General features: G+C 40.0%; 1 protein-coding gene across 1 annotated transcript in view; it reads left to right on the top strand.

Moving 5' to 3' along the window:
* Nucleotides 1-5,180: 5,180 nt before the first annotated feature.
* The window catches only part of LOC106586501 (WD repeat and FYVE domain-containing protein 2), a 40,188-nt gene continuing 29,907 nt past the window's right edge, over nucleotides 5,181-15,461 (top strand). The window contains exons 1-5 of the mRNA XM_014173877.2: nucleotides 5,181-5,712; nucleotides 11,524-11,591; nucleotides 11,859-11,932; nucleotides 12,619-12,673; nucleotides 12,951-13,101. Coding sequence (XP_014029352.2) covers nucleotides 5,576-5,712; nucleotides 11,524-11,591; nucleotides 11,859-11,932; nucleotides 12,619-12,673; nucleotides 12,951-13,101 — 485 coding nt within the window. The 5' untranslated portion in view covers nucleotides 5,181-5,575. The remainder of the gene's footprint in view (nucleotides 5,713-11,523; nucleotides 11,592-11,858; nucleotides 11,933-12,618; nucleotides 12,674-12,950; nucleotides 13,102-15,461) is intronic.

Genomic DNA, 15,461 nt, shown 5'->3' with positions numbered 1-15,461 from the left:
ATTCGACCAATATATTCTATATATTTCTATGACAGAGGCATATGGCACAGGGGCCATATAAATAGACACTTTAGCTGAGACAGGTTGTAAGTTTTTTTTCTCTACAACCCAATATGTAGGCCTATTCTATACAATAGCCTATATACAGTGTATTTATTGCATTGGGGCACGGGGCAGAGTAAAAAGCCATGCAGCAGACCGTGTGACACAATGTCCCTCAAAAAACAAAACATATTTGGTTAGCAGAGACCTCAATTAATAATTACCACCCCAGTTTTGCTGAGACTAAACCAAGTTTCAATCCTACATTATATGTGATTAAAGTAGGCCTAAAATAGGCCTGATGGAAACAGCACATTTGCCAGTAAACTTTCCAAATGTTGACAAAACAAAATACTCTAGATAAGGTGGGTTCTTCTTGTGTAGGTAAAATAATTTATACAAGAACAAATGTTGATATATGTTGTGTGGTCCTCCCACTTGACTCTGTCAAGCATGGAGTTTATTAGGCTACATATGAAATATGTTATGATGAACTTCATGGTGGTGAAATTGCACGCTGTTTAGCTTGATGCTCCTTTCCAAGAAATATTGAGGGTCTTATTCTGGTGACATGATGTCGATGCTTGACTGTCGTTACACAAATAAAACGAATCTCTCTCTTTTGTCCATAATAATGTTATCATGTATACTATAGGCTATATATGCAGTGTAGCCTATCTGCGAGCTGTTGGCTAGTGCAGCGCCAATACCGGTGGGCACATTCACTAGCCTATATAAGGCAACATTTTTTGAGACAAACCATCAGTGGAGTTGAAAATGAGATGGAAACCCAATTAACTAGTATTTTTTTATTCGGTAGGCTACTTGGGAATGTAACCACAGCATGCGCTGACCAACTGGCAAGTGTCTTCACTGACATTTTCAACCTGTCCCTAACTGAGTCTGTAATACCAACATGTTTCAAGCAGACCACCATCGCCCCTGTGCCCAAGACTAAGGTAACCTGCCTAAATGACTACCGACCCGTAGCACTCACGTCTGTAGCCATGAAGTGCTTTGAAAGGCTGATCATTGCTCACATCAACACCATTATCCCAGAAACCCTAGACCCACTCAAATTTTCACAGTGCCCCCAACAGATCAACACTGCCATTTCCCACCTGGAAAAAAGGAACACCTATGTGAGAATGCTATTCATTGACTACAGCTCAGCGTTCAACACCATAGTGCCCTCAAAGCTCATCACTAAGCTAAGGACCCTGGGACTAAACACCTCCCTCTGCAACTAGATCCTGGACTTCCTGACGGGTCGCCCCCAGGTGGTAAGGGTAGGTAACAACACATCCGCCACGCTGATCCTCAACACGGGGGCCCCTCAGGGGTGCGTGCACAGTCCCCTCCGGTACTCCCTGTTCACTCATAACTGCATGGCCAGGCACAACTCCAACACCATCATCAAGTTTGCAGATGACACAGTGGTAGGCCTGATCACCAACAACGATGAGACAACCTATAGGGAGGAGGTCAGAGACCTGGCCGTGTGGTGCCAGGACAACAACCTCTCCCTCAACGTGATCAAGACAAAGGAGATGATTGTGGACTACAGGAAAAGGAGGACCGAGCACGGCACCATTCTCATCGACGGGGCTGCAGTGGAGCAGGTTGAGAGCTTCAAGTTCCTTGGGGTCCATATCACCAACAAACTATCATGGTCCAAACACACTAAGACAGTCTAGGCACGACAAAGCCTATTCACCCCCAGGAGACTGAATAGATTTGGAATGGGTCCTAAGATCCTCAAAAGGTTCTACTGCTGCACCATCGAGAGCATCCTGACTGGTTGCATCACTGCCTGGTATGGCAACTGCTCGGCCTCCGACTGCAAGGCACTACAGAGGGTAGTGCGTACGGCCCAGTACATCACTGGGGCCAAGCTTCCTGCCATCCAGGACCTCTATACCAGGCGGTGTCAGAGGAAGGCCCTAAAAATTGTCAAAGACTCTAGCCACCCTAGTCATGGACTCTTCTCTCTGCTACCGCACGGCAAGCGGTACTGGAGCGCCAAGTCTAGGTCCAAAAGGCTTCTTAACAGCTTCTACCTCCAAGCCATAAGACTCCTGAACAGCGAATCAAAGGGCTACCCAGACCTCTCTTTTACACTGCTGCTACTCTCTGTTTATTATCTATGCATAGTCACTTTAACTCTACCTACATGTGAATATTACCTCAATTACCTCGACTAACTGGTGCCCCCGCGCATTGACTCTGTACCGGTACCCCCTGGATATAGCCTCGCTATTGTTATTTTACTGCTGCTGTTTAATTATTTGTTACTTCTATTTTTTATTTATCTATTTTTTTACTTAACACTTTTTTCTTAAAACTTCGCAAAGCATTGTTGGTTAAGGGCTTGTAAAGCATTTCACTGTAAGGTCTACACCTGTTGTATTCGGCGCATGTGACAAATAACATTTGATTTGATATGCACTACGGAATTACGCACAGCCAATTTTATCCGCAACAAGTTAATTTGATGGAAACACATCACTAGCTAGGTTTCCATCCAATTGTCTACAGATTTTCATGCGAATATTCTAAAATCTGTATTTTCACACCAGTGGTGTGTTTCCACCAAATGGACACAAAATGTAACCTACTTTTCCGCTTAAGTTTTCATGTAGCCTACCGAATAAAAATCAAAAGTTCAATGTGTTTCCATCACCTTTTCAACTCTATTGATAGTTCTGTCACAAAAACTGTGTAATTGTGTCAAATAGCAAATGTGCCTACTCTGGTCCTGGCACGTGCGCTCTAGCCAGCAACTCGCAGATACAGTGCGGTTAGGCTAGTCTACATAATGAGATTTTTATGGATATAGGCCTAAAAACGAGAATATTTGTATTTGTCAAACGGCAGTCAAGGATCAATCATCGTGTCACCAGAAACAAAATACCCTTTTCAAACATCTTTCTCATAAATACAGGTATTTTATCAACCGCACATTTGAGTTCAGCCATACTATTTGTTGTAATATTTGCTCTATCTTTTCAGGGGGATGAAATTGACATTGTAGCCAGCTCTGCAATGCTTGTTTGAAAAAGAGAGATACTTTGAAAAAAGTATCATTTTCAATAAATCAAAAATGAGACATGGCAATCTGCATAAAGGCAAAAAGGACATTTTTAAACAATGGGTGAGCTTTTCTTAGTAATCTACTTGAGAACCATTTAGGGTACAAGTAAAACTTTTGAATAAGTGAAGCTTTTAGAGAGAGGTTTAGTGTTTTTATATTTAATAATCTCAACCCACCCAATTCATGTTCATTATATACAGTAGATAGGCACGCTTTATTTTGTCTGGTTTAGCATCCCAAATAAAGCAAAATATTTTTTGCTCATATGATTTTGAAAAACGAATCATCAGGAGTAGGCAGCGCCATAAGTAAGTGAGTAAACTGAGATATGACTAAGGAGTTAATCAGGGAAATTTTTCCATAAATAGACAGGTATTTACCTCTCCATGGTTGCAGGATCTTGTAAACATTTTACACGTTTTCTATTGAAATTCATTGTGGAGAGCTCATTAATATATTTTGTGATATGAATACCAAGTATGTCTACTTCACCGTCAGCCCATTTTATAGGTAAACTGCAGGGTAATGTAAAAAGTTGTATTTTTTAAAGATTCAATACATAATATTGTTCACTTATCATAATTAGATTTTAGTCCAGAGAGTTCAGAAAAGTAATCTAGATCTTCAATGAGACATTGCAGGGATCTAGCTTGTAGACTTAATATAAAACTTGAGTCATCGGCATACATGGACACCTTTGGGGCAATGGAGGGGGCGGAGTAAAAAGCCGCAGCAGGCCTTGCCACACAGTCCCCCTAAAAAAAAAAACATGTCTTTGTAAAAAAATAAAAATACACACGTATATAATTTTAAAAACATATTTGGTTAGAACTAGAGACCGTACTGAATAATTCCCACCCCACTTTAGCTAAGACAGGTGTTTCCTCTACAGTCCAATATTATCAACATACCAGTCTCAACATTGTATCTTTCATTATTGGTCTTAAAAAAGTGGCCATTGGTTGAAATGCAATATCAATATTGCAATGTGATGAAATGCTAGATTTTATTTTGAAGGTTTCCTCATTACCATACGAAAGTGATGTTCTCGTTTGTGCATAATTTTCAATTTTCATTTTTTTCCCCAATGGGATAATAATACTGCAGCTGCTATAGCCTAATTTATTCAGAAATGTTTTATTCAAGCCAATCAATAGAGCTTGCCAGCTTGTAGTCCTAAAAAACGGAAATGAGTTAGCATTTTCTACCTCTGGTTCGTTGAACATTCCTATTGGGGAAATTAATGGGAAAAGAATAGTTTTGGGATAATCACCAGAAATTAGGTTTGAGGTAAACTGCAGGCTTAGGAAATCTTATACGTTTTGTTCTATATGAGACAATAGCATTCAGTTAACCTTTGTGCTTGTTTTGATTACATAAATGCTTCAAAATTCACAAAAAGTGATGTTAGCTGATGAAGATTATCTCATAGATAAAAACGTATAAGATCTCCTAAGCCTGTCTTTAACACTGACCTTATTTTCGGCGTTTATCCAAAAACCCTACAAAACCCCCATTCATTTCCCCATAAACTTTGAAATGTCATATGTCATTGCTTTGACCATGGCGGACGGAGTTAGCCTGCCTCCGTTAGTGCCTACAAAAATATGGCAATAATATTGCTCTCTATTTAGCATTTTTTTTGCAGAACTGTTTACATAGTAGGGATGCTGAATATCACATAAGTGAAATGATTTCATCAGTATGTGATCATTTTTAGAATTTGTACTATTTGCATATACAGTAACAAGTAAAACTTGTATAATATATATTTTCCGGTAGCCTTTCCATTCTATTTTTTTCGATATCTATGGCGCGAACATGGGCGTCGTTGTTCAATGTCCTGTCAGCTGACTAGCAGCATCTTTGGCTGTTACAACACACGAGTCGCTGTGTTCAAACAGTTTCTAGCTTGCTAGCTACTACAACCTCGAACACCCATGCGGCTTGACTAGGGTGTTATGTTACGAAGGAGCTAAATACCCCCCATCCGGCTTTGCATTTCCCCATAGGCTTTGAAACGTCATTGCTTTGACCTATGAGCCATTGCAAATGTTGGCCTGCCTCCGTTAGTGCCTACAAAAATACGCCATTAATATTGCTCTCTATTTAGCATTTTTTTGAAGAACTGTTTACATATTAAGAATGCTGAATATCACATAACTGATGTGATTTCATCAGTATGTGCTCATTTCTATTTTGTTTTAACCATTTGTACATACAGTAACAAGTAAAACAATAATATTGCAACTTCCGGTAGCCTTGCGTTCTAGTACATGCGCGTCGTAGTAGGTGAATGTCTTGTCAGCTGACTAGCAGCAACACACGGGTCGCTGTGTTCAAACAGTTTCTAGCTACTACAACCTAGAATACCTATGCAGCTCGACTAGGGTGTTATGTTACGGAGAGCAAAACTGGCGAAGGAGCTATACCTCCAGCATGGCGGAAGAAATACAACCCAAACCGCAGACTCGGACGCCTGTTCTGCTCAATAAAATTGAGGCTTCCCAAGATGTTGTGAACACGGCAGTTATAATTCCAAAAGAGGACGGGGTGATCAGCGTCTCTGATGACAGGTAGGATGATACTGCTTTACTATATCCTTTTATGAGACCATGTTTTCAAATATGTGACTAGCTAACGTTACAATATTACATGCATTTTGCACAATTTCTATTTAAACATGTCGCTACTGACGCTATAAGATCCCTATCGCTAAGTGGGTTTTCCCTGTGAACAGACCGCTCGGTCATTGCTCGAGTTTATTTATGTGACGTTAGCTGACTAAACTCAACGGTGAATAACATTTCTTATTAACTCCACAAACGTTGAGCAGAGACCAAGCTTTGTGTAATTCAGTTCCGACGACATCGATTCGGTTTTTGTGTGTATATATATATATATACCTCTTCCCTTGTTCTTATGTTTGTCCTCTGTAGTAGGGTGTTGGGGGGTAAAATAAACATCGCTTGAACTGAGCATACCCAATGATACAACAGAATCTCAGAAGCATAGTACACTTTGCTTCATGTATGTAATTTATTTCACCTTTATTTATCCAGGTAGGCAAGTTGAGAAGAAGTTCTCATTTACAACTGCGACCTGGCCAAGAATAAAGCAAAGCAGTTCGACACGTACAACAACACAGAGTTACACATGGAATAAACAAAACATACAGTCAATAATACAGTTGAAGAAAATCTTATCATTGCTGAGATAATACAATTTGTGTGTCTGAATTCTGGGTCAAAGGTCGCTAGAGAAAGTGTATAAACAAAAATGGCACCAAAATGACAAAGGTGGGCTCAGATTAACTAGCAAACATTTCAGGATATGAATTTGCTATCAAAATGACATTCAGGGTTATACAATGTGCATTTTAAAATGAAATGGGATTAAATATATATACGTTTGCATTTGGGTTCCCGAGTGGCGCAGCGGTCTAAGGCACTGCATCTCATTGCAAGAGGTATCACTACAGTACCTGGTTTGAATCCAGGCTGTATCACATCCGGCCGTGATTGAGAGTCCCATAGGGCAGCGCACAATTGGCCCAGCGTCATCTGGGTTTGGCTTGGGTAGGCCGTCATTGTACATAAGAATTTGTTCTTAACTGACTTGCCTGGTTGGATAAATAAATGAAATATGCACATTGGCATGTAATATGCAAATTAGCTGTTAATTTATGCACATTTCATGTTGTACGCAATAAATCATTGACATTCAAGTTATTTATTTTGACCTAATGCAATTAATCACACACACATGCTACTGAACTAACTAACTACTAACTAACTTTTAGGGTTTTAGTGTGTTTATAACAGCAACTCTTATGTAATTCAACTCAACATACTCATATTATTTTTCTTCTGCCCATCCCTGCTCAATAACATTTGAGCTAGAGACACCAAGCTAACATTACTGACTACTTCAGACTAGATTATCTGACAAAATATTTTTGATACTATTTCTACTTTTTAAACCATAGCAATATATGCATACAATTTAATGCATTCCAAAGGCCATAGACTTTCAATGGGGAAATTTCCGTTCGCAGCTCCTCCCACACCTTCTATGCTAGTCTCACTAGATTTACCCCCCCCAGGCTACACAAAGTGTGTGTGTGTGTGGTGGCGGCTAAACTTCCTGAGCTACTCTAGCAAAGGTGAGATTGCAGGTGTTCATAAATGTGTGCACAACAAACCACTTCCCAAAAATAGATTCTTGGTTGGCCCAATTTTTGTTTTAGCAGTGAAGGTATAATATTTCATACAAGCAGGTGTCATTACAGTAGGTACATATCTTAAGTGGCAAAAAAACATGCCTATTAATATCAAACTAAAACAGAATGAGCATCTGTGCTTTTCACACAACATTAAACTGTGTGTGTGATTACATTATATACAGACTAATTGGTCAGAAGAGGAGTAGAAGAGGCCATCTAGACAAGCAAGATATCTGTTAAACATGTTTCAAGTTTGAATGTCACATCCACAAGTACGGTGCAATGCCTTTCTTGCAATCTGTAAACCCAACAATGCAGTAATCAATAAAAACGGGGAGAATATCAAACAAAGTAGAATGAGCATCTGTAATGTCACACAACAACCAATGTGTAGATTGATAAGTTTAAGCTCTGAGCATAATGATCATTAACATCTGTCCCACCTTACCCCTCCCTCACATAGACTTAGACTGTGTGTGTGTGTGTGTGTGTGTGTGTGTGTGTGTGTGTGTGTATACAGTTGAAGTCGGAAGTTTACATACACTTAGGTTGGAGTCATTAAAACTCGTTTTTCAACCACTCCACAAATTTCTTGTTAACAAACTATAGTTTTGGCAAGTAGGTTAGGACATCTACTTTGTGCATGACACAAGTCATTTTTCCAACAACTGTTTACAGACAGATTATTTCACTTATAAATCACTGTATCACAATTCCAGTGGGTCAGAAGTTTACATACACTAAATTGACTGTGCCTTTAAACAGCTTGGAAAATTCCAAAAAATGATGTCATGGCTTTAGAAGCTTCTGATAGGCTAATTGACATCATTTGAGTCAATTGGAGGTGTACCTGTGGATGTATTTCAAGGCCTACTTTCAAACTCAGTGCCTCTTTGCTTGACATCATGAGAAAATCAAAAGAAATCAGCCAAGACCCCAGAAAAAAATTGTAGACCTTCACAAGTCTGACTCATCCTTGGGAGCAATTTCCAAACGCCTGAAGGTACTACGTTCATCTGTACAAACAGTAGTACGCAAGTATAAACGCCGTTGGACCACGCAGCCGTCACACCGCTCAGGAAGGAGATGCGTTGTCTCGTAGAGATGAATGTATTTTGGTGCGAATCAGTGCAAATCAACATATATAGCACAAACACACAGTACCAGTCAAACGTTTGGACACTTACTCCATTCAAGGGTCTTTCTTTATTTGTACTATTTTCTACATTGTAGAATAATAGTGAAGGCATTAAAACTTTGAAATAACACATGGAATCAATGCAGTCTCAATTGCTGTATCTTTTTCCACAAAACCCATATCGTCCAAAAAGTTAGACTTTTGAAACATCTGTCCATAGAACATTCTTCCAAGAGTCCAGATGCTTTTTTTTTTAAGCAAAGTTGATTAAACTTTTTGGATGACATGGGCCCCATTATGCCTGGCAAAAACCAAACACAGCGTTATACAGTAAGAACCTCATCCCAATGGTCAAGCATGGTGGTTGTAGTGTGATGGTTTGTGGATGCTTTGCTGCCTCAGGACCTGGACGACTTGCTTTAATAGAAGGAACCATGAATTCTGCTCTGTATCAGAGAATTCTACAGGAGAATGTCAGGCCATCTGTCTGTGAGCTGAAGTTGAAGCGCAGCTGGGTCATTCAGCAAGACAATGATCCAAAACACACAATCAAGTCTACATGGAAATGTCTAAAAAGCAACAAATTTAACGTTTTGGAATGGCCTAATCAAAGTCCAGACCTAATACCAATTGAGTTGTTGTGGCAGGACTTAAAATGAGCAGTTCATGCTTGAAAACCCCAAAATGAGTTAAAGCAGTTCTGCATGCAAGAGTGGGCCAAAATTCCTCTACAGCGATATGAGAGACTGATCAACAACTACAGGAAGCATTTGGTTGCATTCATTGCAGCTAAAGGTGGCACAGCCAGTTATTGAGAGTGTAAGGGGGCAATTACTTTTTCACACAGGGAATTTGGGTGTTGCAGAACTTTGTTAAATAAATAAAATATGTTTTTTTCTCTTATTTGCAAGCTCAGGTTCCCTTAACCTAATAATAGATATTGGTTGAATATCTGGTTCCATTCAGTATAAAAAAAAATATGCAAAATCAGAGAATCTGAAAGTGCAAATATTTTTTCCACGACGCTGTATTTCCGTTACATTTATTGAAAAAGTATGGTTTTCAGCAAACAACTACAGAAGACAAAATTGGGCACAAGCATCTCATATTTTTTGTTGTTGAAGTATTGACCTTGGGTGAAATCGCTGTATCCAAAGCTGAATTCCACAAAGCCTGGTCTCTGCTCAATTCCGTTGGTTGAGGTCATCAGAAACTTCCTTCACCATGGAGTTTAGTCAGCTTGAGCTTATTTTGTATGCAGCATGTCGTCATGGCTCTTTCTGGCTGGTCGTGGTCACCTAGCGTCTTCACTCCGTTAGACCTGTACACATTGGTCTTGATGTGTACCAATGTCACCCCGCTTTAAAACTGAGGCAGAGAGAGAGATGTATCTTATCAGAAACCTGACTTCTACACTGTCTGTCTATCGACCACTGATGTACTGTCATGCAGACGTTGCATAAAAACAACCGGGCTTGTCAGTCAGCTGACATGAAAGCCCACTGGTCATCTCTCTCTAGTGTGTAATAAAATTCCCACATTCTCAACCACATGCTCATTCCAGTCATTCAAAGGTCACATAAGTAACAAGTAATGATCGACCTGTCAATTCGTTATTGTGATTTTACTCGTGTTCATTTTCTTTATGAATTATTAAAGGGAAATTTAAAAAATGTTCAACTTCATATTCATCATTTCACCAGCCCAACATCATACAGTATGTGAAAATTGCACATTTCTATGTTTTGTATTAAAAAAGATGGAGGAAGATAAGTGTTTCCAAAGACAGAATCAACCAATTTAGTAGGCAATGCCTACTCATAATTGGTTAAAATAACATGATGTAATTGTTAACACTTATATTCCCCTCGTATTTTCCACAAAACATAGAAAACGCTCCATTTTCACATACAGCTCTGGAAAAAATTAAGAGAACACTGCAGAATTATCAGTTTCTCTGGTTTTACTATTTATAGCTTTGGGTAAAATGAACATATTTATTTTATTTTATAAACTACTGACAACATTTCTCCCAAATTCCAAATAAAAATATTGTCACTTAGAACATTTATTTGCAGAAAATAATAACTGGTCAAAATAACAGAAAAGATAGTGTTGTTAGACCTCGAATAATGCAAAGAAAATAGGTTCATATTCATTTTTAAACAACACAATACTAATGTTTTAACTTATGAAGAATTCAGAAATCAATATTTGGTGGAATAACCCTGATTTTCATTCACAGCTTTCATGTGTCTTGGCGTGCTCTCCACCAGTCTTTCACATTGATGTTAGATGACTTCATGCCACTCCTGGCACAAAAATTCAAGAAGCTCGACTTTGTTTAATGGCTTGTGACCATCCATTTTCCTCTTGATCACATTCCAGAGGTTTTCAATGGGGTTCAGGTCTGGAGATTGGGCTGGACATGACAGGGTCTTGATCTGTTGGTACTCCATCCACACCTTGATTGACCTGGCTGTGTGGCATGGAGCATTGTCCTGCTAGAAAAACCAATCCTCGGAGTTGGGGAACATTGTCAAAGCAGAAAGAAGCAAGTTTTCTTCCAGGACAACCTTGTACGTGGCTTGATTCATGCGTCCTTTACAAAGACCAATCTGCCCGATTCCAGTCTTGCTGAAGCACCCCCAGATCATCACTGATCCTCCTCCAAATTTCACTGTGGGTGTGAGACCTGGAGAGGCCTACAAGCCAGTGTTTCGCACCCACTGTGAAATCTGGTGGAGGATCGGTAATGATCTGTAATTATGAATTTCTGTGTAGTACAGATCAGGGACCCATGATGCAATTTCGTTACCGGGTCTAAATCCACTTTAACAAAATCGCTTTTTTTTTTCAAACTCAAGGTGCCATGTTATAGCTGACACCCCATTCTTTCTGCAGACATCTTTTGAATCTTAATTCGGAGCAGATATTTAAGAGTTTTTGGGAAACGTGGTTGCATAAAAACCTAAGGGAGATTTTACCGTAATACCGTTACCAAAGTTTGCATCTGACCCGCAGGACGATCCGGATATGGTTGAAGAGAGACAGTGGCCAGTACTGGCCCAGCATCTATCACACTATGCCAGGTGAGTACTCATCTCTCATTAGCTACTTATGCATGCATGCATGGAGTTAAGCATCTAGGCCTAGCAACTCCATTGGCCTCATTTTGTGAGCTGTCATTAGCTATTCTGTCTGTATGGAATCTGTTTTAGCATCTGTTCCAGTTTTAATAAAGTACATAACCGGTTAGGATATATTTCATTGTAACGTCATGCTGGGTGCCTTTTTGCTCCCACACACTTATATACACACCAACTTTTCTTAGACTTGTCATTTCTTTCTTTTTGTAGCTTCATGCTCCTGTATGTCCTTTAACCCAGAGACCAGGAGGCTGTCTGTGGGAATGGAGAATGGAACCATCTCTGTAAGTGACAATTTCTGTAGTTTTAACATGCACTCATGTATGGGCGTTACATACATACTTTTCTACTAAGCACCCAGCCTCAATCCTGACACACTGGCTACCAAAGCTTGTACCCCAGTGTCAGGGTCAGATTGGGGGCTGGTTGTCATGGTTTCACATCAGCGGGTCACTGAGTAGCTACTGTGTGTTACTCTTTCACCGAGTCTTTGCTTCTCCAGACATCCAGCACTGATCGATACTCCCAGAGGGTTTGCATCTCTGAGTAATCTCTTGCATGATTGGCTAAGCAGTTAGGTGGATCAATCAACACTGGGATAGTAAATATGCTTTCATCTTCAGGAATGGCTTGGTCATCCAGGCAGTTTCACTGGGAAATTTAAGCAAGTTATAGAATAATTGCCCTCACAGTTTTGTAATTGGTGATCTCATTGGACTTGTAGGCCTGGGTTGCTGTAAAACCCTTTGTCATTATGTGTAGATTATGGGATTTATTTGCAGAATAAATTGCATGTCTAAAAATAACATGGATATAATTTTAAAGCTAAGCATTTCCCTTTTTGCTTAGGGCTCATCGTAAGGTTATTTTAAGCGTTGGGTAATTTTAACCCAAAAGTATGTCCCATATCAAATAAATATTGCGCTACTTCTTGGGAAAACCTGTGAGTGACATACTTCCTGTGTTTCAGGAGTTCATCCTGTCTGAAGACTACAACAAGATGACCCCAGAAAGGACCTATGAGGGTGAGAAAGGAAGTGTAGACAGGCTGTGTTCTCTGTGTGACTCAGCTGACTCCGGTCAATGGCAGGAAGGGATTAAACCAGTCAAAATAATGGATTTTTTTCTGTTCATGGCACTTTGCTTGGTTTTATCTGCAAGACTTCTAAAAGCAATAAGCTAAGATTGAGGATGCAAAGAACACCAGTCCATCTACTGTATACTATGTTTGGTCATATTTACCTGAATCTTTTTGTTTATTATCATGACATTGTGTTTCATAATTGTTTTTGTTTTTTTTAGCCCACCAGGGCAAAGTGACAGTGGTGCTGTTTGTGTTGGAGATGGAGTGGGTCCTTAGTACAGGACAGGACAAGAACCTCACCTGGCACTGCTCTGAGAGTGGAACACAGCTGGGGTTATACCGCACCATAGCCTGGGTCTCTGGACTACAGTATCCTTCATCAGTTAGAAACAACCTATTCTACTCTTTCTATGCTATTCACATGATGTTGCTATGCCACACATGCAGTCGTGGCCAAAAGTTTTGAGAATGACACAAATATTAATTTTCACTGAGTCTGCTGCCTCAGTTTGTATGATGGCAGTTTGCATATACTTCAGAAAGTTATGAAGAGTGATCAGATGAATTGCAATTCATTGCAAAATCCCTCTTTGCCATGCAAATGAACTGAATCCCCCAAAAACATTTCCACTGCATTTCAGCCCTGCCACAAAAGGACCAGCTGACTACATGTCAGTGATTCTCTCGTTAACACAGGTGTGAGTGTTGACGAGGACAAGGCTGGAGATCACTCTGTCATGCTGATTGAGTTCAAATAACAGACTGGAAGCTTCAAAAGGAGGGTGGTGCTTGGAATCATTGTTCGTCCTCTGTCATACATGGTTACCTGCAAGGAAACACGTGCCGTCATCATTGCTTTGCACAAAAAGGGCTTCACAGGCAAGGATATTGCTGCCAGTAAGATTGCACCTAAATCAACCATTTATCGGATCATCAAGAAATTCAAGGAGAGCGGTTCAATTGTTATGAAGAAGGCTTCAGGGCGCCCAAGAAAGTCCAGCAAGCGCCAGGACCGTCTCCTAAAGTTGATTAAGCTGCGGGATCGGGGCACCACCAGTACAGAGCTTGCTCAGGAATGGCAGCAGGCAGGTGTGAGTGCATCTGCACGCACAGTGAGGCGAAGACTTTTGGAGGATGGCCTGGTGTCAAGAAGGGCAGCAAAGAAGCCACTTCTCTCCAGGAAAAACATAAGGGACAGACTGATATTCTGCAAAAGGTACAGGGATTGGACTGCTGAGGACTGGGGTAAAGTAATTTTCTCTGATGAATCCCCTTTCCGATTGTTTGGGGCATCTGGAAAAAAAGCTTGTTCGGAGAAGACAAGGTGAGCGCTACCATCAGTCCTGTGTCATGCCAACAGTAAAGCATCCTGAGACCATTCATGTGTGGTGTTGCTTCTCAGCCAAGGGAGTGGGCTCACTCACAATTTTGCCTAAGAACACAGCCATGAATAAAGAATGGTACCAACACATCCTCCGAGAGCAACTTCTCCCACCATCCAGGAGCAGTTTGGTGACGAACAATGCCTTTTCCAGCATGATGGAGCAGCTTGCAATAAGGCAAAAGTGATAACTAAGGAAACTCCCCAGACCTTAATCCCATTGAGAACTTGTGGTCAATCCTCAAGAGGCGGCTGGACAAACAAAAACCCACAAATTCTGACAAACTCCAAGCATTGGTTATGCAAGAATGGGCTGCCATCAGTCACGATGTGGCCCAGAAGTTAATTGACATCATGCCAGGGCGGTTTGCAGAGGTCTTGAAAAAGAAGGGTCAACACTGCAAATATTGACTCTTTGCATCAACTTCATGTAATTGTCAATCAAAGACTTTGACACTTATGAAATGCTTGTAATTATACTTCAGTATTCCATAGTAACATCTGACAAAAATATCTAAAGACACTGAAGCAGCAAACTTTGTGAAAATTTATATTTGTCTCATTCAAAACTTTTGGCCACGACTGTACAATGCCTTCAGAAAGTATTCACACCCTTTTACTTTTTCCACATTTTGTTGTTACAGCCTGAATTTAAAATTGATTAAATTAAAAACATTTCCCGGCCTACACGCTACCCCATAATGTCAAAGTGGACTAATGTTTTTTTTAAAAATGTTTACAAATTAATTAAAAATGAAAAGCTGAAATGTCTTTAGTCAGTAAGTATTCATCCCCTTTGTTATGGCATGCCTAAATAAGTACAGGCGTAAAAATGTGCTTAATAATATCTCACAAGTTGCATGGACTCACTCCTGTGTGCAATAATAGTTTTTAACGTGACTTTTGAATTACTATCTCATCCGTACCTGACACATACTATTATCTGTAAGGTCCCCCAGTCGAGCAGTACATTTCAAACACCGATTCAACCACAAAGACCAGGGAGGTTTTCCAATACCTCGCAAAGAAGGGCATCTATTGGTAGATGGGTAAAAAAACAGACATTGAATATCCCTTTGAGCATGGTGAAGTTATTAACTACACTTTGGATGGTATATTAATACACCCAATCACTACAAAGATACAGGCATCCTGACTAATGCAGTTGCCAGAGAGGAAGGAAACTGCTCAGGGATTTCACCATGAGGCCAATGGTGACTTTAAAACAGTGTTTTTTTTTAATGGCTGTGATAGGGGGGAAAAATGAGGATGGAGCAACATTGTAGTTACTCTACTATACTAACCTAATTGACAGAATGAAAAGTAAGCCTGTACAGAATAAAAATAT

Source organism: Salmo salar, chromosome ssa25 (assembly GCF_905237065.1).
Source record: "Salmo salar chromosome ssa25, Ssal_v3.1, whole genome shotgun sequence".
Classification (NCBI taxonomy): Eukaryota; Metazoa; Chordata; class Actinopteri; order Salmoniformes; family Salmonidae; genus Salmo; species Salmo salar.
This window is presented reverse-complemented; position numbering and strand designations above follow the sequence as displayed.